General features: G+C 39.5%; 1 protein-coding gene across 1 annotated transcript; it reads left to right on the top strand.

The window, feature by feature from the left end:
- Positions 1–360: 360 nt before the first annotated feature.
- Positions 361–21,494, top strand: LMNB1 (lamin B1). Its single transcript, XM_042788022.1, is given in 12 exon segments — positions 361–813; positions 9,223–9,379; positions 10,457–10,580; positions 11,628–11,819; positions 13,251–13,376; positions 15,559–15,779; positions 16,713–16,789; positions 16,792–16,926; positions 19,201–19,306; positions 19,716–19,841; positions 20,568–20,673; positions 20,939–21,494. Coding segments are annotated over 10 exon segments (1,143 nt in total). The 5' UTR covers positions 361–813; positions 9,223–9,379; positions 10,457–10,568; the 3' UTR covers positions 20,981–21,494.
- The last annotated feature ends 214 nt before the right edge of the window (positions 21,495–21,708 follow it).

Here is a 21,708-nt window from a genome sequence, read left to right as displayed (position 1 = left end):
GAGTACACGTCTGAGGCAGCTTAAAATCGGGCGCACGGGCACACTGAGGGTCAGGAGCCAAGCGCCGTTTTCAAATTACAGGGTGCAGCCCGCAGACGAGGGAAGAACCAGCTGGGAACAGGAAATGTCTGGCACAGGAGGAATCGCTTCTTCTCTCGCAGGCAGAAGCTGCGATGCCAGACGAGAGCATCCCCCGCGGGCGGGCGGGCAGGTCGGCGAGGGGCACAGGCGCCGGGGCCGAGGGGACAGCGCCGCGACCCCCCGGGCGCGGAGCTGCGGGGGAGAGGCGGCAGCAACGGGCGGGGCCTGAGGGCCGGGGCCGCCCCCGCCGCGGGGCGGGGTCGGTGTCGCGGGGTCGGGGGCGGCGGCCGGTCCGCCGCCCGCCCGCCGGTCGCTCAGCCGGGCTGCCGGACCCTCGCCGCGCTGCTCCCTCCGTGGGCCGTGCTCGTTTCTCCGGCCGATCCTCCGTGGCCCCCGGCATGCTGAGGGGGTCGCAGCGCCGGGGCGTCGCGGTCTCTTGCGCCGCAGCGCTCGGCGCGCACCGACCGGCTGCGGGAGAAGGAGGAGCTGAACGGCCGCCTGGCCGCTCTGCGTCGAGAAGGCGCGGAGCCTGGAGGCAGAGAACCGCGACCTGAGGCGGCGGCTCGCCGACCACGGCGCGGCGTGCGGCCGCGGGGTCGCCCGAGTGAGGGCGGCGTGCAGCACCTTGCTGGCCGACGCCCGCCGGGTGCTGGACGACAGAGCGCAGGAGGGGGCCGGGCTGCGGGTCGAGCTGAGCAACGCGCAAGCCGAGCGCGACCAGCTCCTGAGCAGGTACGGCGGCGGCACGGGTTGGGGGGGGGGGGGGGGAACACGGGACACGGGACACGGACGCGCACGGGTGGGTCAGGACGGGCGCCAGAGCCGGCGGCCGGGCTGAGCGGCGGTTCCGTCCCGCCGGGGGACGGGGCGGCAAGCCGAGGCGGCCACCAGCGCTGCCCGGCTCCGCTCCGCTCCGCCCCGGAGGGAAGCGGCGGCCCGGTCCCGGCCCCCAGAGCCGCTGCCGCCCCGGCCCCCGCTGCCCGTCGCTCCGGAGGGCAAGGCCTCCGGCCGAAGCGCTGGTGGCGGCACCCTCCAAACTTAGCCCGAGCTCACCCTCACGTAGTGGAGGTTGGAGGGCCCCGGGGTTTGAGTCGGGATGCCCCTTCACCGCCACCGTTCTCCGTACGAGCAGAGGACTCTGTCCCTAAGGCGTAAACTGCTTCAGGATGAGAAATGCTCGGTGGTGATCGTTTGTGTAGTGGCTGTTGCGGGCCGAGGCTTTTAAATGTCCTTTCCTAAAGACGTTAACTCCATAATGCGAAAACACACAAGTAGATAGTAAGTAGGGTTTGCTTAAAACAAAACAAACTATAATTTCTGGCCATTTTGCTGGATATTCAGATGTGACAGAAGGTAGATTTGTGACCAAGCTTCATGGCACGGTGGGAAGATCTTCACTCTTACAGTGAACTCATTTGTGCCCTTCAGTTTTGCTTCTTACATATTTGACTTGATTCAGTTGTGTGCTTATTTGCTTCCTTGTTTTTGTTTACCATAAATTTGATTTCTGTGACTACTGTAGTTTTCCAATAGCAAAATAGAATCTTCTGTTTGGGCACTTTTTTTTTTGTTAGTTAGGCCCACTTACCATTCTGTAACTTTAGTCTTGGGACAACAAAGTTTGTCAATGGATTGATCTTGGGAAAAGAAGAGCAGAGTTGTTAATCTTGCCTTATCTTGACTGTCCTTATCCTTTTTATCAAAATTAATTTTAAGGCTCCGTCACCTATTTGTTGGTTTCTCTGATTTTTCTGACTTCATTCTCATATATGGTGTGATTTCCTGAATTTAAGTGCCAGAAGCTTCTTCCACTCACATTTTTAATCCCTCAAGAAAAAATACTTTGTTTCTATAGTTGATACTGCTATATATAGTGGACTCCTTGCATACTCCCAGAGTGCCTGCTGTGTAGTAGGTACTACTGCTGTAGCTAAATAAACATGAAGGCTTCTCTAGATATTTTAGATCTTTAAGAACTAGGAAAAAAGAAGGGGGGTGAAAAAAAACAACCTCCCCTATTTCTCTTCTGAGGAAAGGATGGGAAAATGATATGCATAACTGTGAATGTAAAAATACACTTTTGACCAGGAGGGAATGGAGATAAGCCAGAATAAATCTCTTTATCTCAAAACTGTATTGTGGAAAAAAAAAAATCCATGTACTTTTGAGTTTAGACATACGGAACTCTTGGATAGCTCTTCAGAGGTAGAGAAGAGAGAGATCTTGCCTCTTCCCTAGTTTGTGAAAGAATTGGGCAAATTTACTAACTTAACAATATTTCCAGTTAATTTTCTCTTTCCTGATTAGGCAACACTTTACTCTGTATGATTTCCCATTGGTGATAGCTGTTGTAGAGACATCCCTCTACTTTCTTCCTTCCTTCAAATAGTATGCTCAATTGTGATTGCCATTTTTCTACATTCAAGGGCTGTAGAAGACATGAGCAGTAGTTCAACAACCTAAACTTGTGTTTTCTACCCAAAATTGGTGTTGAACTTCAGGATCCTTGCTCTTGGTTTCATAACCACCCATTTTCTATGTTGTGTGACTGCACAGTGAACTGAGGAACTGACCTGACTGGGAAACCAACTGCAATCCTGTTCACCATGCTGTTGGCCTGAGAGAGGGGTGCAGGAGAACAGCCAGGATTCACACGAGTACAGCCTGCCTTTATCACTGTTTATAGCAGGATAGCCATGGCTGGTATCTAAGCTACAGCCCTTTCAAATAGGGATATCAGGTTATTGGGTTCAAATTGATGTCATAGAGGTGATGAATTGTGGCTTCAATGAAGATCTGCCTGACTGGAGGACTAAAGGCATTCTGGGCATGTAAGCTTTAATGTTACATATAAAAAAAGATATGTGCAAATGGATTTCCAGCTACTAGACTTGCTCATGAATAATGGTGAAACCAGCTAGTTGCTCTCAAAGTGTGTAATGATGCAATTAGCACCAAACTCCTAGCTGTTAAGGGCACTCTACCTAAAATTCCTGAAACAGAGCAGTGTGGCCTTGGCTGGGACTTCAGATTACTGCAAATTTCATGTTCATGGGGAAAGGAGCTAACTAGGCAAGGTAGTGAAAGATGTGATATTTAAACATTCCATAATGTCATCGTTTAGGTGGCAGAGTCAAGAGTAGAGCTCTAAATTGCTCCATCACTCCAACAAGCTGCAGACTGGATTAGGTTTCAGCTCGGGTAGAAGTCTATCATGTTCTCATCGTTCACAGTAGCTGCAAACCAGAGAGAACTGTAGAGCCAAGATGGTGGAATAAATATCCCAATGTGTAACTTGAGCAATTAATGTAACAGTGGTTTAAATTGTGACGTTTGCCACAGCTGTGTTACCTCGTAATGTTGAACAAGTATAGTTCAGTAAGTCAGGTTTACTGTCAGTGTTGTGTTACTCTTGTCTGCTGATGGGTCAAGTTTCAGGACAGATTTCCACTGCTGAGGTGAATGTTCATTACGGGGACCTAAGCATATAGCAGGTCCGAATCCCTAGATGGATTTGTCTGTATTCTGATTTGTCATGCAAGGTAATCACACTGTTTAGGAAGCACGAGCTGGTGTTACTGCTAGTTCATTTAGGAAACTCCTTGTTTACATTTGTCTTTGGCAGGCGGGGATGTCACTGTGGCAGTTTTCCCGTGCTGAAGTAAATCTGCTCTCTTGTAGGAGGAGACAATGAAAAAAGTAACTTTGAGGGAAATTGTGGCTTATTGAAGATATTGGTAAAGGATATAATAGTCATTGATTATCAAGTGTTTTATAGAGTGCAGATGTTTATAGTAAATGTAATTGTGACAAGGAACTAATTTAACGCGTTTTTTAGTATTTAAGAGATTATTTCTCTGGCTCTCTGCCTTTGTATCTTCAATTGGTCTTCTCATCTATATTCTGAAATTAATTTATGCAGTGGGATTAAGCAGTAAAATAAACATTAGCAGTATCTTGGTATCAGTCTACGGCTTGAATTGCTGTGCAAGTGTGTGGCACTTTGCAGCTGGGACCCTGAGCAACTACTCAGAAACATGTTATGTTAATGGAAGCAGAGTTGCAACAGCTGTTCCAGGATTTTCAGCAATTTATATGTGTTATGCTGTAATGAGCTAGAGAAACTGTTTTGCGGAAGCTGACTTAAAACATTTTTAAGCATGTTTTCGTTATTGTAGGTGGTCTTGAGAGGTCAAGTGAAGATTGGTGGCTGGGGAACAGCTGAGCTTTAATCTGAAATCTATAACTTCTTATGTGTACAGTAGAGAGAGCACCCAGGGAAGGAGGGGAGTAATTAGCTTGTTGCACAATAATTAAAGCAATTGAAGTGTAAGAATATGAGTTAAGCTATCTAAGAGTGTGTCCGATACAGTGTAGGATGTAACAATGCAAGGAACAACTTGCTGTAGGTTTAAAGGTGGTCTCGAATATGTAATAATTAACATGTTAATGTAATAATAACATGTTAATGGGCAGTGACTTGATACATATGCACTGTATGTGTAAAGGTTCTACCTAGGTTGTTGGTTAGAGTAGTGGGATTTGCGTGGTTGAGCTCTTCAGGAGGGGCCACTGTTGAGCAGTAAGTGGCTAGAGATGGTGTATAGTGTTGATTTCAAACACTCAGTAGCTGTCCCTAGTCAAATAGAATGGGTGACATGAGACAAGTTGAAACCAAGTTACATATATTTACAGGAAAGACAAGCCTGTCCAGTTACTCTTGTTGTCATGTTGGTCTATATACAAAAGTTTGAATGCTTTAAGACAGATGTTTCTTATATTACTGTATATCACTTCCTTGCAAAACATAGCCCTACTGTGTTGTTTGCTGTAGGGGAAAAGAATATAAAAAACAGACGGCTAGCCAAGCAAAACATAAAGCGTTAATGACTATAGTTTGTTTCTTTGTTTTTTTTGGTTTGTTTTTTTTTTTTTTGTATTTTACTATAACTGGAGTAGCAAACCAACCTGATGTGTAGTACCATGTAATTGTATATGGATGCAAATATAGGCTGCATTATCTTGAATTGCACCACTTGTGTAGCTATGTTGTGAATTGGCTGAAAACCAGTGTTTTTCACAGAGAGTTTAATTCATGTTGGTAATGCTTAGCTTTGTGATCCAAGTACTGGCAAAAACAAGTGCATGGGTGTGGGAGGTGACAAACATCTCCTGTAGGGTGGTGGCATTCTGCACTTAGTTTCAAAGAAACTTTAAATTACACCTGAGATGTAGCTACTGACTGAAAGGAGCACTTTAGGTGTGTGGGTTGTCTGGTTCAGAAGGCCAATTCAATTTATTAAACTGGTAGAAAATAATTTTAATTTATCTTCCTGCTTAGCTTTTCTACTAATTTAGCAAGAAATTGAATGAGATTACAGGAAATTCTAAGTTATTTCATGAACCTCAGGGTTGACGGAAGAAGGGTGGTTGTGCAAGAGAGTGAAAAGGGAGCCTGCCTTTTTCAATGAGCTGTTCAGTGACTCCATTTCACTAAACTGCACACGGAACAGTCTGGGTAATCTCACCAAAGCAGTGATTGCCCCATGATATCTCTATTTGAGAGTTTTGAGTTAGCTTTAAATGACCTAGTGCAGGTAACCAGACACAGCATAACCACAGTATCTTATAGTTGTGTGTGAGTTGATGTGCTCTGCTTTACAGGTTAAGTTTTGGGAATGGTGAGCAAATTAACCTGCTCAGAAATGTGTGCCTCAGACTGCATCTGGTGTGAGAAATCAGCTTGTTTAATGGTGAGCTGGGCAGATGTACTGCAGCTATTAGGGTATTTGTACTCCTGAGAGTGGCACTGTGGAATGCTTACTGCTGACACGTTGCTTGAGTGGTTGGCGTGTATTGGGGAAAACGGATTGCATTATTTTGTTGCGGTGTGTGCTGAGTTGTTGTTAACGCATACACGGTCGCAGGTCCATTAGTGAGAGCTGTGCTGGTAATATTAGGTAGGAGTGAGACTCAGTTCTTTATACTCAATAGTGTGTCTATGTGGGTTAAATGTTGTGGGCTAAATAGCTGAAGTACAAGTTTTCCCTGAAGTATAGCAAAAATGAATGGGAATTGGCTTTTTTGGTTAGATCCTGGGTCTATATTGTTTTAAAATAAATTACAGTTCTCTGGATCCACACACATTTTGAAGTCAAAGGAGGAAAACCAAGCTGCTGCTTTGAAGATGTTGTAAGTCAGCAATTATTTTCTTTGCTTTTATTTTTCTTTCATGAGCTGCACTACTTGAAGGAGTACAGTTCTGGTTAATTTCTGAACTCTACAACAGGAAGGTGTTTGATTTTTTTTTATTTGTTGTTTTGAGATGTAGCTTTGGCTTTGTGTGGAGGAAGAAGCTAGCTATTGTTGAGAGGCTGAAGTTATTCCTGGTAAAAATTAATAGATGTAAGGATGAAGCATATGATGCATACATGTGGTGCTTGTTTTCATAATTCACAGGCATTTCTGATCTTGTTTCACTTCTTTCCCACATTCCTTTATGACTGGGATGGCACTGCTGAGTTGCTGAGATTTCATCTGGATTTCAGCATTTGAAGTGTTGAGCTCCAGTTTGTTTGTGAGAATGTGTTCAGATAAGGTGTCTCATAGTGCAACAACTCATAACACTAACAACTAACAGTGCTTAATTTTAATTATTTTTTCCCTGCTTCTATGACTTTAGTTGCATTAAATTGTAGGATGACTTCGCAGCCAGTCTTGTTGCAAATAAGCAAAGAAGGTACTTTGGGCTAATATAACTGGTAATAAATAATTTAGTGATACAGGTAATATATTGGGGTTTAATCATATTGTTGTTGCTAGTCCAAACTATACATCTTTTTATTTGCCACCCCAATTGCAAGAGCTTTATTCTCAGCCGCCTACCAGTTTGTAATTGGTATTTGCATAAAAAAAAATTAAAAGCTGAAGTAACTTTAAGGTATGTGGGGAGTCTTCCTGTTTCAGAGTCCACGATAATTTGTGTTGGAGTAGGGGGCAGCACACTATCGCCCTGTGTGCCTGTACCTTTCTAGTTTCAAGATCCAACTTGACAGGCTTGGTTTCAGCATGAAGTCTTGTGAGAGAGCTGGTGTGAAAGTTTCTCCATGTTTTGAATAAAGCTTTTTCCAGCAGTGATCAAACAGCAAAGGTCTGATGTGGGTTCTCATACTTCCCAAGAAGGTGATGGAGGGTTTTATTATGGACATTAACATAGCAAGACAAATTTTGTTCCCTCTTTTTCCTCCTCTGACCTATGGCTTCATTGTGTGCTAAAGTTGCTACGGGCCTGAGCGGGAGGAGAGGGACAGGACAGAGACCTTCAGTGCATAATGCAGAGAGCTGGAAGTAGGAGCCTATGTGGCCAAAACCTAAATTCTGTGCTTTTGTCTGAGCTGTGGACCCAACTGGTCTGAACTGTTCAGTCTAAGAAGTGGTATGTAAAATGCCATGGAGGGACTGGATAGCACTGAGCAGCAGAAATAATAATAAAAAAAAATCCTATAGTTGAGTGTAGAAAGGTGTATGTGTCACAGGCTCTTGCAGTCTACCATTTCGGTGAGTGTGGTGTTACTTGAGGGGAGTGGGATTAGCTGATGGGAGGTGTGTGGTGCGAACCCTGCCATCTTGTGGCTCTAGTGCTGAGACAGCCAAACTTTATTTTTACAGGTGGTTCGCAAGCCTTTGTGCACACACCTCTGAGCACACTGTTAATTATATATGCTTGCATATAGTCTTGGAAAACCATCTTTAAATTTGAGTCTCTCCTTTTAAAACTGTGTGTTGATTTTACATTAGTCTCGTTTTGCTGAGAAACATTGCTACTGTTTCTTATAAGCAGTACAGTGATTAAAAAAGTAGTGAATGTATTAATGCTTTAACACTTTTGAATCTCGTTCTTAATAATATTTATCCAGTTTTCAGTCTCCTCGGTTTAGTGTTGTAAATTCTGATTTTTTTTTTTTTGGTTTTGCAAAGAGAAGTGTGAAAACTGGATAATGTGATAGTTATTGTCCTGTTGAGCCTGGATCTGTCCATTCCTGTAAAATGTTCATAGTCTGATTAGGAGCATCTAGAGCTTCTGTATGCTATTGCCCTTACTAGAGAAAGTGAGTATCCCAGAGAAAAAGAATCAACTTCAAGGTAGAACAGCTTGTGTTACACATTTAAATGCAGCTGCTTGTGTCATCAAAATGTCAGCAGTCATTTTGATTCCTGAATATGGTTTTCCTTTCCCCTATTTTTGATAGTAGCCAATTGTAGTATTATTTGTGAATAATTTAGTCTGAAATCCAGATTTGTGTTGGCGTCATTACTTGACTTTCCTCATTTGACTTGTTTGCATATACTGTTTTAGGAAATAAACCCCTAGAAACAGACTGCTTTTGTAGACATGAAAACTAATTTGAGTGGTAATTTGAAAAGCTTGTGTGTTTGTTTGCATAAAGAATTTGCAATGCAGTTTCAAAGATGGCACAAACTATTGTATACACAGGATTTGGGTATCTTTTCTCAAATCTGTGGAAGTTTGCCATACTGTGTGATGAGAATGGCACTGCAAAGCAGTTCACTATGCCACAGTTTCTGTTTATGGAGGACTTGGCTTATAGGTAGAGAACATCAATTTTCATTGTCAAGTTGGTCTCTTAATTAGGAATGGGCTGTTTGCAGCCCAGACAGTGGATATTCACAAATTTCTGTGTGGATAAAAGGCAGCAAAGATCATTTACTTGATTCATTTACTGGATTCAATGCAATCGAAAGAGATTTCTGATGGGACGATTTATTTCTTGCTATTAAGATTATGGTGAAGTTAAGACATTTTTACAGTGGCTAGCTAAAGAGCAAACGAGATGCCTTTAGTAAACAGTTTCCCCTTTCCACATATGCCTCTCAGACTTGTTTGACACTCTGAGTTTCCTCTATATTTACGTTTCTACAGCCCAGGCAAAATATTAAGCCATTGTTTTATTAGGTGAAATAGCAAAACTAAGGAGTTGATTGAAATTAGAGTAAATTAAACAAAAACAATGTTTTTGTTGGGTGTGTCTCAAGTTAATTAATGCACCTTGTTTTATTAATCGGCAGTCTACTTTGGAGACATTTTTGGACTTTCTTACTACATTGTCTGATTTTCTTCAGCTATGCAAAACTGCAATCTGATCTTAATGGAGCCCATGTCAAATTTTGAGAGTTTGAAGCAGACTTCAAGTCTAAACAAGCTGTGCCGGCCACAACCATTGGTGAAAAGAAGTATCTGGAGAGTCAAGATGAGAAGTTAAACATTCAAACTGTGCAGGTGAGAAGAAGAAATATTTAACCATCAAGCTTCTGTCAGCAAATGAGTTGTTTTTATATATATATCTCCATATATTTTTATATACATCCATAGTAAGAACTGTCATTCTGGTAAAATGCACCTCTGTAGCAAAAAAATGTTACTAGATTACAGCTTTGTATCCAACTAGAACAAACTGTAGTTCTGTGTCAACACTGGAAGCAGTATTGAGTAGGTGTTTGTGTCTAGTACTGTTCAGTTCATTAATAACATGAGTGGTGGAATAGAGTGCTTTTAAAATTGCAGACTCTAAAATTGCAAGGGATGGTACTTGAAGAAAGCAGGCCAAGAGTCCAAATGAACTTGACCAATTGTAGAACTGTTTTGAGGGAGAGACTGACTTCACAAATATGGGTAGCTGAATTTCTGCCTGTGGTTCTCCATCTTCTGGCCATCTGATTAGAGGGGGGGTGCAGGGCTGGAAAGTCTTGTGATAGTTCTGGTAACCCTTCAAAACACCTGAGTTGTGCTTTTAAGCAACACTACCTCAATAGAGTGAGTTGAGGAGACCAGGAAGCTGGTGTTTGTAGAAAACAAACCTTGTAGAAAGCCTGAAGTTTTGTAAGGAAAATTGATAAGTAGCACCGTAATGCCAGTTAGCAATGTGAGATATCTAGAACTCACTTGTGCAAGTAATAGCAAAAGGGCAGGTATGGGAAATGAGAGAGAAGGAGTAACTGCGCAGCAAACAAGATGCCCAATCTCAGTGCTGATTGGACATTGCTATGTGCATCTCTGCAGCTGCAAGAAAATACCATCCAAAGAGAGAGAAGTGGAAAATTACCAGCACTGCCCCAGAGATCTATATAAGATTTATTGTTCTACTGATAAATGATTCCGCTTGCATCTAAGCTTGAGTCCGTGCCTTCATACACTGCAGGCAGAGGGAGACACATCAGTGGTTAAATATTGGATTTGATTGCCAAGTTCAACCATAACATGTAGTGAACTGTACGCCTAGGTAGCTGAGGTAATTGTGTTATGTGAGTTCTGCTGCATAAAAATTATTGTTGATTCTTTTATTTCTTTTTCTTAAAGCTTAATTTTTCTTTAGCTATTGCCAAGGAAGAGCTTGCAAATGAAAGCTTACTGAAGGTGGATCTTGAAAACCATTGTTAGTCTCTCTGAGGACTTGGAATTCCATAAAAAGATGTGTAAGGAGGTAAATGCTTTAGTCTCAAGAATTGATATTTTTAAAGGGAAGAAGATAACTTGGAGGGTCATTCTAGGGTACTAAGATTTAGGTTGGGAGGGCCCTCAGAAGTAGTCTTGACTGAACTCTCATTCAGAGCAGGGTTTACCTCTATTCTAACTGGAAGATTTCCATTTTTTTTTCCCTAGGAAAAATGATGTTAACTCAGCTCTTGTGATAAAATAGCTTCATGTATCATGCTTCATATTAACTTCTGCCCACAGTATTGCAATATACATGTCTTTTCATAGTAATGAGAAAGTAGGTTAATAATTTCTCACATAATCCCTTTATGAGAAATAAACTGGAAAGGAACATTCAAACAGGCACTATGGACTTGTACTGGTTTTTAATTTCAGAACTTTCTAATAGAATGCTTTTGAATAATGGCAACAGAAATTGATGAATACTTGTTCTTCAGAGCTTTTTCTTGCCACCTTCCCTTTCACTTGTAGTGTTTGAGGCTTTCCAGGCAGAACCTTAGAGCAGTAACAAATGCGCCTAACCGTGCTGTCTTTTGTTCCAGGTACACATTTCCTTGTCAGTTGTATTTTCAGCTTTGTTCATGTTAGAATTCTTTTTTCCAGAGACCATGCATGGGCAAGCATACAAATAAACAGGGAGAATGCAGGTTAGTGAATGTGACTGATTTTTTCATGCTTTCAATTTGTGTGAGCATAGAAGATACATAAAGAAAAGGGTGATATATTTCTAAAATGTAATCATACTGAGGTGTATTTGTTGAAAATGCAGACAACTCAGAAGGAAATGTGACTTCAAATGCTGTTGATATCCTAGCTCTTATTTCAGTAACTGGCTATTGCAAAATAAGGTACTGTGCAGATCAGACTGGGGAAATGGCCCTGTGTTTCTACTGAAAGCTTCAATATCAAATTAATCTAATGCTGATCCACAAGGCTAGCTAAAATCTGCATCACTATATGATCAGTGTGTAGTTTTCTATAACTTGTTTGATCTCATTTACTGAATGTTCCTTAATTTTTCTGTTTTTCTTAGGATATCAGTGAAACAAAGAAATATGAAATTTACTTACATGAGGCTGGTTCTAGTTGTCAAACTGGAAATGAAAATAAACTGACTGAAACCCTTCAGAAAGTAAGAGAACTGTGTGATGCACGAGTGCAGAAGTTCAAAGAGCGGCTTGAGCAGACTTACCGCACCAGAGTGAGAACATCTTTTCATACAGTTGTCTGATGTACTTTGTTTAATGGAAAGATACCCTAATTACTTGAATTTCAGAGGATTTTATTATGGACCTTGGTTTAAAATTGCCATGCTTTTGAATGTGAATTTGCATTTTCAGGTCTCGCTTTGGGAGCAGGCTTAATCCTCAGGAGGTACAATAATATAAGAGTAAGAAGAACTATGTAAGGGTGAACTGTGGGGAAAACGTGATTATTACTGAGATTACTGTGAATTCAAGGAAAGTTCATGTGTTACTATGTATCAATCGTAACAGTCTTGATGATCAATAAAGTGCCCCATATTTTGTATAAAACCTATTTTATAACAGGATTTGAGAAGACAGCATCCTAAATCCTCTGATGCTGTACAAAACTTATGGAAGTTTTGCCACACTCAAGGTCTTCTGCTTTTCAATCTTCTAGAAGGGAGGCATACTTGAGCTGAAATAAGTTATACTTCATAATTTCCTTCTTCCACTGTGATTCAGCATTTCTGTCAGGAGGGATCCTGATGTTTCAACTGAGACTGGTTTCTGGGGCTATACTTGTTACAGTTAGTATTTTAAAAAAGGTGGGATGTTACAGCAGAAAAGTCGAATCAAACTGAATTTATTAGCGTAGTTTTCAGTCTTTTCAGTCTCCATAGTCTTAACAGTGTGCAGTTGCTTATCTTCAGGGCCTCAATCTGACTTGGAAAATCTTATTTAAAAGAAGATCTAGCCAAAAATGTGTTTTACATTATTTCAGTCTAAAAATCCTTTCATAATTGAGGCTTTCTTGTTCCCTCTTCACGTATACTGTTTCTGTATTTTTGGATGCTTATTTTTTAAAAACAAAGTATCTTTAGACTCCATTTCATCTGCAACTACAAGTCCAGTAAGTCTGTGGTACTGCTGAAGTGGATGTGGTAGCGTTCAGAAGGGGTAATGCAGCCAGTTTAAAAAAATTATTTGAACTTGAAGTTGTGGTAGAATGAAGTACTGACCTATGGTACTGGTTCTATAATCTGAAGGCAAACAATCAATTTGCTTATATTGGCTGAAAATTAACATAAATTTGCTTTGCAAATTGGTAATTTCAATGTAGCTTCTATTTAAACATACTCAAAACCAGTGCTACAGTAATTAAATATACAAATCTAAACATTGGCCACCATGAAAACTGAATATAGCAGTCCAAGTTCAGTAATGTCTACAAGGGAAACTTTAGTTTTCAGTCCTAGAATAAATAATTGAGAGTATTGTGATTTCAGGTAAGGTAATCCAGCATGGTAATTGAGCCACCATATTTAACCCCTAAAAAAAGAGGTGTTTCATTGCATTAGAGCTGCAGAGAGGAACTTTGTAGCTTTAGTGTTGTGTGTGGTTTTTAGTGACTCATTTTTCTCTTAATAAAAGTTACTTTGAAGCTGATGTCTTAACTTGATCTATTGACACTTGAGAATGCTAGACTGTCCTCTGAGATGAGCAATCCTGTAGCCAAATCAGTAAGAAAACAATTGACAGCACATTGCATGCAAATTGATGGTCTGTCTTCCATTGTCACCGGCCTGCAGAAAGGGGTAGCAAGCTGTTAGTGACTCTTCCAATTACAGTTGTTGATTTTTATATTGAAGGACTTTGTTTCCTTTAACTTATGATCAGTATCATGTCTTGATTTTGTATTCTAGTCTACTGTTCTGTACTTTAGCAGATTTCTAAACATCTCCTTTCTAGAAAGTTGAATATTTTGTGCAGTATCTTGCTAGAGTGGGTATTTGAAAGGTGGTACTGTTAAATGGCTTTTGTGGAAACTTACTGATTTATGGGACAATTTTAGACAAGAGCTCTGTATTAAAAGTTCCTGACATTCTAAGCAATTTTATTCTAACAGTCTAACATAGGATTCCACAAAGCAACATTCAAAGCCAGAGCTGGAATATGCAGTCTTTCTCTGTTTGGTGTCTTTTGCCGTTTTGATCCAGTTCACATCTAGAACTTTCAAAAAAAAAAAAAAAAAAATCATCCCCACTCCCCCCAAAAAAACCCACCCCAAACCCAACAAAAACAAACAACAAAGAAACAAAACCAACAAACAAACAAAAACAAAACAAAATGGAGTGATCTCACCAGGATTAGGATGAAGTATGAGACTGAGAAAATGCATCAAATAACTGTACTTGACCATTTGTAAAGCAGGGTCTTGAGCAGAAACTAATTATACTTAGATCACAGAGCACATAGATCACACTTGAAGAAATATGAAAGAAGCTATGACAAGCTATCTATTCAGTACTAGCTTATTTGATGGGAGTAATGTCGTGTCTACTGCAGTAGAAAATCTAGAGTGAAAATGAGAAATGTTGGGAGTCGGTTCTGCAGCAAGCTTTTGTAACTTACTAATGAGTTGAAAATTCAAGAATTTTTTTTTTTAAATATAAAATATTAGTAACGCTTGGCTTTGATCCTTTCTGTAATACATTTTGAATTATATTCCTCCCGTACAGCAGTATCTTGTAGGACTTAAAATTCTGCATATTTCAAGTGAAGAACATAAATGCAGAGAATGTTATTTTATAATGTTCCAAGTAACTTAGCGTGTACGAGTGTGAGTTTTCCCAGTTTTCCTGTTACATAGGCAAGTTAGTCTCTGGAATAGATTAGGTCATATAATGAAGACTTGGATTTAGAGTTTTGTCTACTTAAATCTTATTTCTGCCTTTATTACTGTCATTTTTCTTTTGATGGTTCAGTCAACAGGCGTTTCTGAGAGGTTTTTTCCTTCTTACCTTACTTGTGTTCTGTTGCTTATTTAGGAGTGACAGCTAGGTTCAGAAAACTTGCTTCTTAATTTGCAGAGGTGTTGGTTGTTAACTTCAAGGCTGTCAAAATCAACTTCTACCAGTTTGGCTGTAATTGTCCACCAAAAAAACACATTTCGCTGCTGTGGGGTGTTTTTTTTAGTGCTAGTGATGTCAACCAGTAGAGTTTTGTTTTCTATTTGCTAGCACTATCGTTGATGCTGGTATGAGTTACCAATCAGTCATTTAAAAAAAACCTCAAGAGACTATCAAACAGAAGAAAGCATTCTCAGGGAAAGTTAAACCATAAAGTTGTCATCATTTGGCCTTTCTTTGATCAGCATTCCATTCTGTATGTACAATATTAAGTTCTGCTGGCTTGATGTATTTTTTAAAGTATGTGACAAATTAGCTTTCTCCATGGAACACTTACCACTGTACTTTCAGCAAGCCTTGAAGGCTTTGATAGCAGGCAGACAGGCTTTCACTGACAACCCCTATTCCTTTAGAGGAACTTCCTCCCAGAATTCAGAATTGGCAGTAGTAAACTGAAGCAGGGACTACACATCTGAAAGCTAAAGAGCCATTATTTACCACAGGATCTCAAATATACTGATCTGCACTTTGGTTCTGTGTCCAGTCCAGCATGTCTTAAACAATTTGACTCTTAAGCTCAGTTTTTCTCAGCTGAGTAAATTCGGGTGTAGTAACATACTTTCAGATCTCAGAAAAATGGGGTAGGTATTGTTTTTCAAAATATGTTGTAAGTTTCAGTGGAATTTAAGGTATTATGTTTGTAGTAGATGAGGTGGAGAACAAGAAGTTGAATATGGGCAAATTTGAATTCAGAAAGGGGAGAAAATGCTTAACTAGTATTTTGTTTTCCATATTGTCCAAATAGCAGAGTGCATTCAGGTTTGGATGAGCTTTCCTTTGCACCAGTGACACTTTCAATGCTTTCTAGGCTAGAGTATGGCAAGATAAAGTGCACAAGCTTGAGACTCACTTGGCTAAGGAACAGGAAAAGTATTTCAAAATGCTGTGGAAGAACAAGAAGGGAGTCTCAGAGGTGAAAGCCCAGATGCAGGAGCAGCTGAGTAGCCAACAAAACCTCATGGATGTTAAACTGGCACGTGATGTGGAAATCAGTGCATACCAGAAATTACTGGAGGCTGACAAGGAGAGGTATGAAAGAATGTAGCAACAAATGCTGGTATCTGTGCTCCCCTTGCTTGTCTCGTTCTCTGTTAAAAGGCAGTTCTTACTGGGAATGCATTAAGTGCTTCACTACAGTTTGCAGGGCACTGTTTGGTTTTGCCATCTCCTGTCTGACACACTTCTAAGTCTCCATGAGACCAGCCTGCTTGAGTATCAGACCAATAGCTCTCAAGGGAACAAATACCATTCTTCTATTAAGATTCAGCACGGAGGGTGCAGTGAATTGTCATTTCTAGTTCTATTTGGTACCATGGTTAATATTCTTTTTCAGACTTATTTACAGGGTTATTTAATTGTTAGCCAAATTTCTTTAAGTACGGAATAATTTTAATAAAGTAATAGCTGTTACAATTGCCACCTTATCAGCTAGCTGCATCTTCCACATCTGATCTCAGAGTTCAGCAATACTGAGAATTTTTACCTGATAAGTCACAGGTGTCGCTTAATGTAGCTTGATACTTCGGTGTCTTCTGAATAACATCCTACTGGTCCAGGCTCATTTCTCAAGCGTGGGGATAGAACAGCAAAAGCTCTTGAGCCATTGGGTTTTTGCATACATTTCCTACAGTGTCTTAAGTCCCCCTAAAAATTTTTTCTTGTTTCATCTACACAGGAAACGAAGTCTTTAACAAATGCATAGAGATGCCTTTATGATCTTAATGTAGTAGTCCACCAGTATTCTATGCTGCAAAAGCATTATTGATAACATTGTGTACAATTCTTCAAAAAGTACCTAAGGCTTCACTTTTTCATGTCACATGCTTTCTTTACTATATTCCTGTACCATTTTGCTGTATAATTCTATGGGAAGAGGAGAAAGGAGGAAAGTTTATTAAAAAAAGGTGGGAAAAGAAAAATCAAAGCATGATGTAGGCATGTTTCTTTCTTCCTTCAATATAGGTTGAAAATTGCTCCGAACCCATCTGCCCAAGTGGCAGAGTCACAGACTTCATCGAGCTGTGCTGTGCGTACAGAGGGGAGAGGGTTGACATGGAGCAGTCTGAAACCAGAAGTGATGTTAACATTTTTCACTCAGCTTCTGCCACTGGAAATCTTTCTATTGAGGAGATAGACATTGATGGAAAATTCATCCACTTGAAGAACACCTCTTGACAAATTTGAAAATGTACACATCATGACTTTAAAATGGGCTGATTAGAGATGGAAGGGCATCCTCAGCACCCTCATGAAGCTTCATGTTGACCCTGGAGCTAAAGCACACTGTGTAAGAGATGGCATTAAAACTAGTGTGTCACAAAATAAGTTTTCATACAGTATTACGCATTGATGATGACTTATTCCTAATGATTTTTAATGCTTTTCCTAGCAAGTGTTTCATTCGTAAGTTGCCCACCCACCAAAGTGTTACATCACTCTGAAGAGTTCTGCCTTGCAAGTGATCTGACTGCAAAGCTTTACACATAACATTGTCACTGATAGGAAATAGCGCAAGCAGACATTAGGCTACTTTGAGAAGCCTTTTAAGAACTTTCTTTGACTTAAAAATCCCCAAAAGAAATACATACGGAAGCAAAATAAATGTCTAAATGTAACTAATTGCCTGTGTCCCTTGTACTTGCATATAGCTTCTCTAAATCATAGTTTTCTTTATTCATTGTTTGCATTCATGGTTTTTAGGAGCCCTCAGTTCCCATGCCAGACACCTTTATGATGGCTGCTCAGATTACTTCATTCTATGAATAGGTTAGAGTTTGAGGGGAACACGCATATCTGTTTATCAGAGAGCACTCATTTGAGTAATAAATAATAAAAACTTCTTTCCTTATTTTGCCCACAGAATGATGCTAACTGTCATATTCAGTACATTTCTTTTCCCACCTCCCCAACATTTGTTAAGCAGAAATGACAAGGAGAAAAAGTACTATGCTATATAAAGTTCTGTGGGCCATCACAGGAGGGGTTGGAGAGTGAGTACTATAATTTCTTAAAGCCTTTGGGAGAAGAGAGAATTAAGCATTGTCTGATTAGGATACCAGCATTACAAGATTGGATTTCCTGCAGCCTTGATTTCAGAGAAGGTCTAAGTAATTCTTGCCTTCTGTGCTGTCTGTGCCTCATCTGTGTGAAATAGATTAGCTGCATTTTGTTTCCAGTGACACAAAGGCTTTGTCTAATGTCATCAGATCCTTTACCTTCACCGAAAGGCAGTTTATCTTGATTTTTAGATTACAAAGATTGGTCTGGTTGCAAGTGTCTCAGTCTCCTAATCAATGAGGAGACGGACAGACTCTTCCAGATGGTGATATATATGTATCTTAATTACATTCCTGGGGTGTTGGCTGAGAGTGCTAACTTTATTTACTGAATGGAAGAAACCTTGACCTGTCTTGGTCTAGACAGCTAAGCGTTTAAATTCAGGCAAATCAGACTACTTCTAGTGAGTAAGGACCTGCCATTTTTTTCCTTTTAGTTTTTTCAAGTTTGTGGGATTTCCCCCCGCCTTTGTGTACCACATGGGTTTCCTTGCCTTTTAATTTAACTATACATTAATCCTTCCATGGAAGGACTATCAGTTCTGGTGCCAGTAGCTGTGGATGGTTTATGGTTATAGCATAGACAGTAGCATTTTGCCAGAGCAGCTCTTTGTAATCCAGTGTAATAAGCTGTACTTGGGGAATTTTCACAAGTGTTTGATAGTTTATATATACAAATATATAATATATAAAATCCTCTTTAAGTATGGTATGTTTTGTTACAATGACCAACTGAATGTCAGCATCCATTAAGATAAATAAGATTGTTTATTTTCGATTATCTTAACTGGCTGTTTTCAGACTCCAGTGGCAAGTGCTTAATGTTTGGAAACTGTTGGTGGGAGAACTTAAAAAAAGATATACTCTTGTTTTGAAATAGTTATTCTGTAATGATGACTTGTTTGTGTTTTTCTACTAGATTTGCTAGTGCTTTTCAAGTAGTTGATAGGCAAAAAATAACTGAAAGGGGGAAATAATGTAGGTCTTGCAAAGGAGTGTGTAGCAGGAGGTGTACATATGTAGAAACATTTTAAGATGGCTGACAGGAATGTTTTGTTTAAGAAGCCTGCTTATTATTCTGTACTTCAAAAATGTATTATATTTATAAGGGAATTTTAATATTTATGTATTTTTCTGGGCCAAGTCATCAACTGATGCAAATTATAAACATTAGTCAATATAACATCAGAACTGAAAAGCAGGATGTATTAAGCTTTAACTTGAAATAAGAGGTAAGACAAATTTAACTAAAATTATTCTAATTGCATGCTGAAGATCAAGTGACAGTAAATGTTTCTACTGAAAATCTAATGTGCCTTACAGCCTTATGTGTAGAATAGCCTGCATGTATAACAGAAAATCACTGCTGATAGAATTTTTTTCTCCTTTTTAGTAGGATCAACATGTGGGAGGTTGGGAGATGACACAGAAAATAGGAAACACTTCTGCTAGTTACAAATATGCCTCAAGATATATACTAAAGGCAAGCCAAATGGTTACAGTAAGTTGTCAAGCTTCAGCTGTTCAGTTGAAATGGACTTTAGGCCAACTTGCATGTGTCAGTAAGATGCAAGGTTTTTAGTTTTGTTATTTATGTGTACATGTTCAAAAAATAATCAGCTGTATTCATATTGGGCATTAGTTGTATCATTTGCTGGGAGGAAGTTGGACAGAGCTGCATTTTTCAGAAACTTACTTTCTATATGGATCAATAATTTTGACCACAAACAGGTATGTTTACATATTCAAAAGTCTCTGCATTAAAAAACATAGCGGTGTTTTGTAGTAAGAAAATTTTTCTTATTTGGAGGAGATCACCGGTGTCACTTAAATGGTATACATTAACTCAATAAATAACATGGAAATGTATATTATTAGCAAATAATGTCACATATGACTTCTTTTAATACATCTGGGCTGCAAATGCTGGAGTAACTTCTAGCCCTCCCATTGACCTCATCTAGAAGAACCAGAATTCTTGGGGCACTGGTAAAGATGTGAAAGTTGTACTGAAAAATTCTCAGGGAGAGATAAAGTACCTAGATGTGTTTAAACTTACTTTCTGTGTTGCCATCTCTTATAAACATGCTGATAGGACTTTACACGTGAATGCACATCAGTGTTACGTAAAGTTTTCTCCTTTTGCTTTCCAACCAAGTATACTGTACCCCTGTCTGTCTCGCTTGCAATTTAGGAATGCAACGTATTGAAGTGTGTGAATTTTTTTCCCTATGTTGACTACAAGTAGTAGAAGAGTGACTTGTTCAGACACTGCCCTTATACTAGGAATTAGGCAGTGCCTTAGAATATGCTTTGAGAAGAAAAGGTTTTAGTTAACTCTTCAATGATTTGTCTCTTAAATTAGATTTCCTTAAGTGTCTGTTTTGCCAGGGTGCTGAGGAATGTTATACTGAAACTCACTTTAAGCAATGAGTTATTAATTCTAGTAAGATGCGAGTTAAAACTCAGGGTAGGAGAGTTGCTATGGTGTCTTTCATTTGAAAGAAAACACTTAAATGTATTAAATAGCAAGTTTTGGAAGAACTTGAGTGTCTCATTAGAAAGACTTTTTAATCATTAAGGGATTTAATACTAAAGTGTTATGAATGCTGTTTATGCACAGCAGTACATGAAAAGTATATAGACAAAATCATTACAAGTAGCTTTCCTAGCAGCTGGAACTCCCGTTTCTCGATTTTAGTAAATTAGCACCAGATCTTTAGAGGAGCCAAGTCTTAAAAATAAAACTCTGTTGCAGGAGGTTGCTCAGGGGAAGCACTGTCTTTAAAACAACCAGACATGAAAGGGAAGAGCAGGAAGTAGAGGAGGAACCAGATGAAGTTAAGGAGGAAGACCATCATGCACAGGTATCTTGTTTTAGGTTAAGGATTTTAGGTTGAAAAACAGACTTAAGTAATGAATTTTGAGAAAAATACCATGCATATCTTGGTGTGGGTGTTCTTCTATTTTTTTGTTTAATCAGTAATTTAATGAAAGCATGAAGCTGTGTTAATAAAGCTGGTATAAAAATATTGCTTCATGTATTCCCTTGATGGAAAGTAGTAGGTGTTTCTTAAGACTTTAAAGCAAAGATTTGGGCATTCTTTTTTTCTTAAACTCTCTTCCTGATAGGATTTCCTGCAAGCCAGTTGTTTATGCTTAAGTTTGGCTTAAGCCAGGTACACCTAAATTTACCCGAAGTTTTGAGAACTTAAATATCTCATTTTCTCTGATAAAGAAATTGGGAGATTTAAAGATGCCATTAGAGGAAAATCTCATATGCTGAAGAAATGCAACTCTGAAGGAAGTATAACGGTGAGAACTTTCAGTGACAATATAAAATGTTTTGAGATGTAATGGAAGATACTGAGATAGAATGTGAACAACCAAATGTGCTCTGAGTTTTATCCATTGCCTTACTGTTTTGACCAGTTCTTTTTTCTTAAAGTAACAAACATAAGTTCCTGTAAGGCAATGTTCAAGTTTGCTGCTTTGTCTAAAACTTTTCTACATTTCACTTAGTATTTATCTTAAAGTCAGAAGAGGTAATATAGAATAGTAATGGAGCGCGTACGTAAACAGACAAATTGAGAGAGTTGGCTGTGTTGGAAATTGTGTTTTTTTGGCCTGTAACTGTGGCATTTAATAAAGAGTCAGGTTTTTGTTGCAGTTATGCAAAAGTACTGAAGTGCATCCAGCTGCTGTTGTGGTTTCTGGGGTTGTGTAGTTCAGCTAAAGTGCATGTATTAATAGTTTTGCTTACAAAAACGCTATAGAGAGATTAGATTTATTCAGATAAAAACTGTCAAAGTATTTGTATATGCACCCTGCAATATTCACCACCTGTCTAACCTCAGTGATGCTTTTTGACTTGAGATTCAAATGCAATAATTATTTAAGTT

The sequence above is a fragment of the Tyto alba genome, unplaced genomic scaffold, assembly GCF_018691265.1.
Source record: "Tyto alba isolate M040663 unplaced genomic scaffold, T.alba_DEE_v4.0 Super-Scaffold_13, whole genome shotgun sequence".
Classification (NCBI taxonomy): Eukaryota; Metazoa; Chordata; class Aves; order Strigiformes; family Tytonidae; genus Tyto; species Tyto alba.
This window is presented reverse-complemented; position numbering and strand designations above follow the sequence as displayed.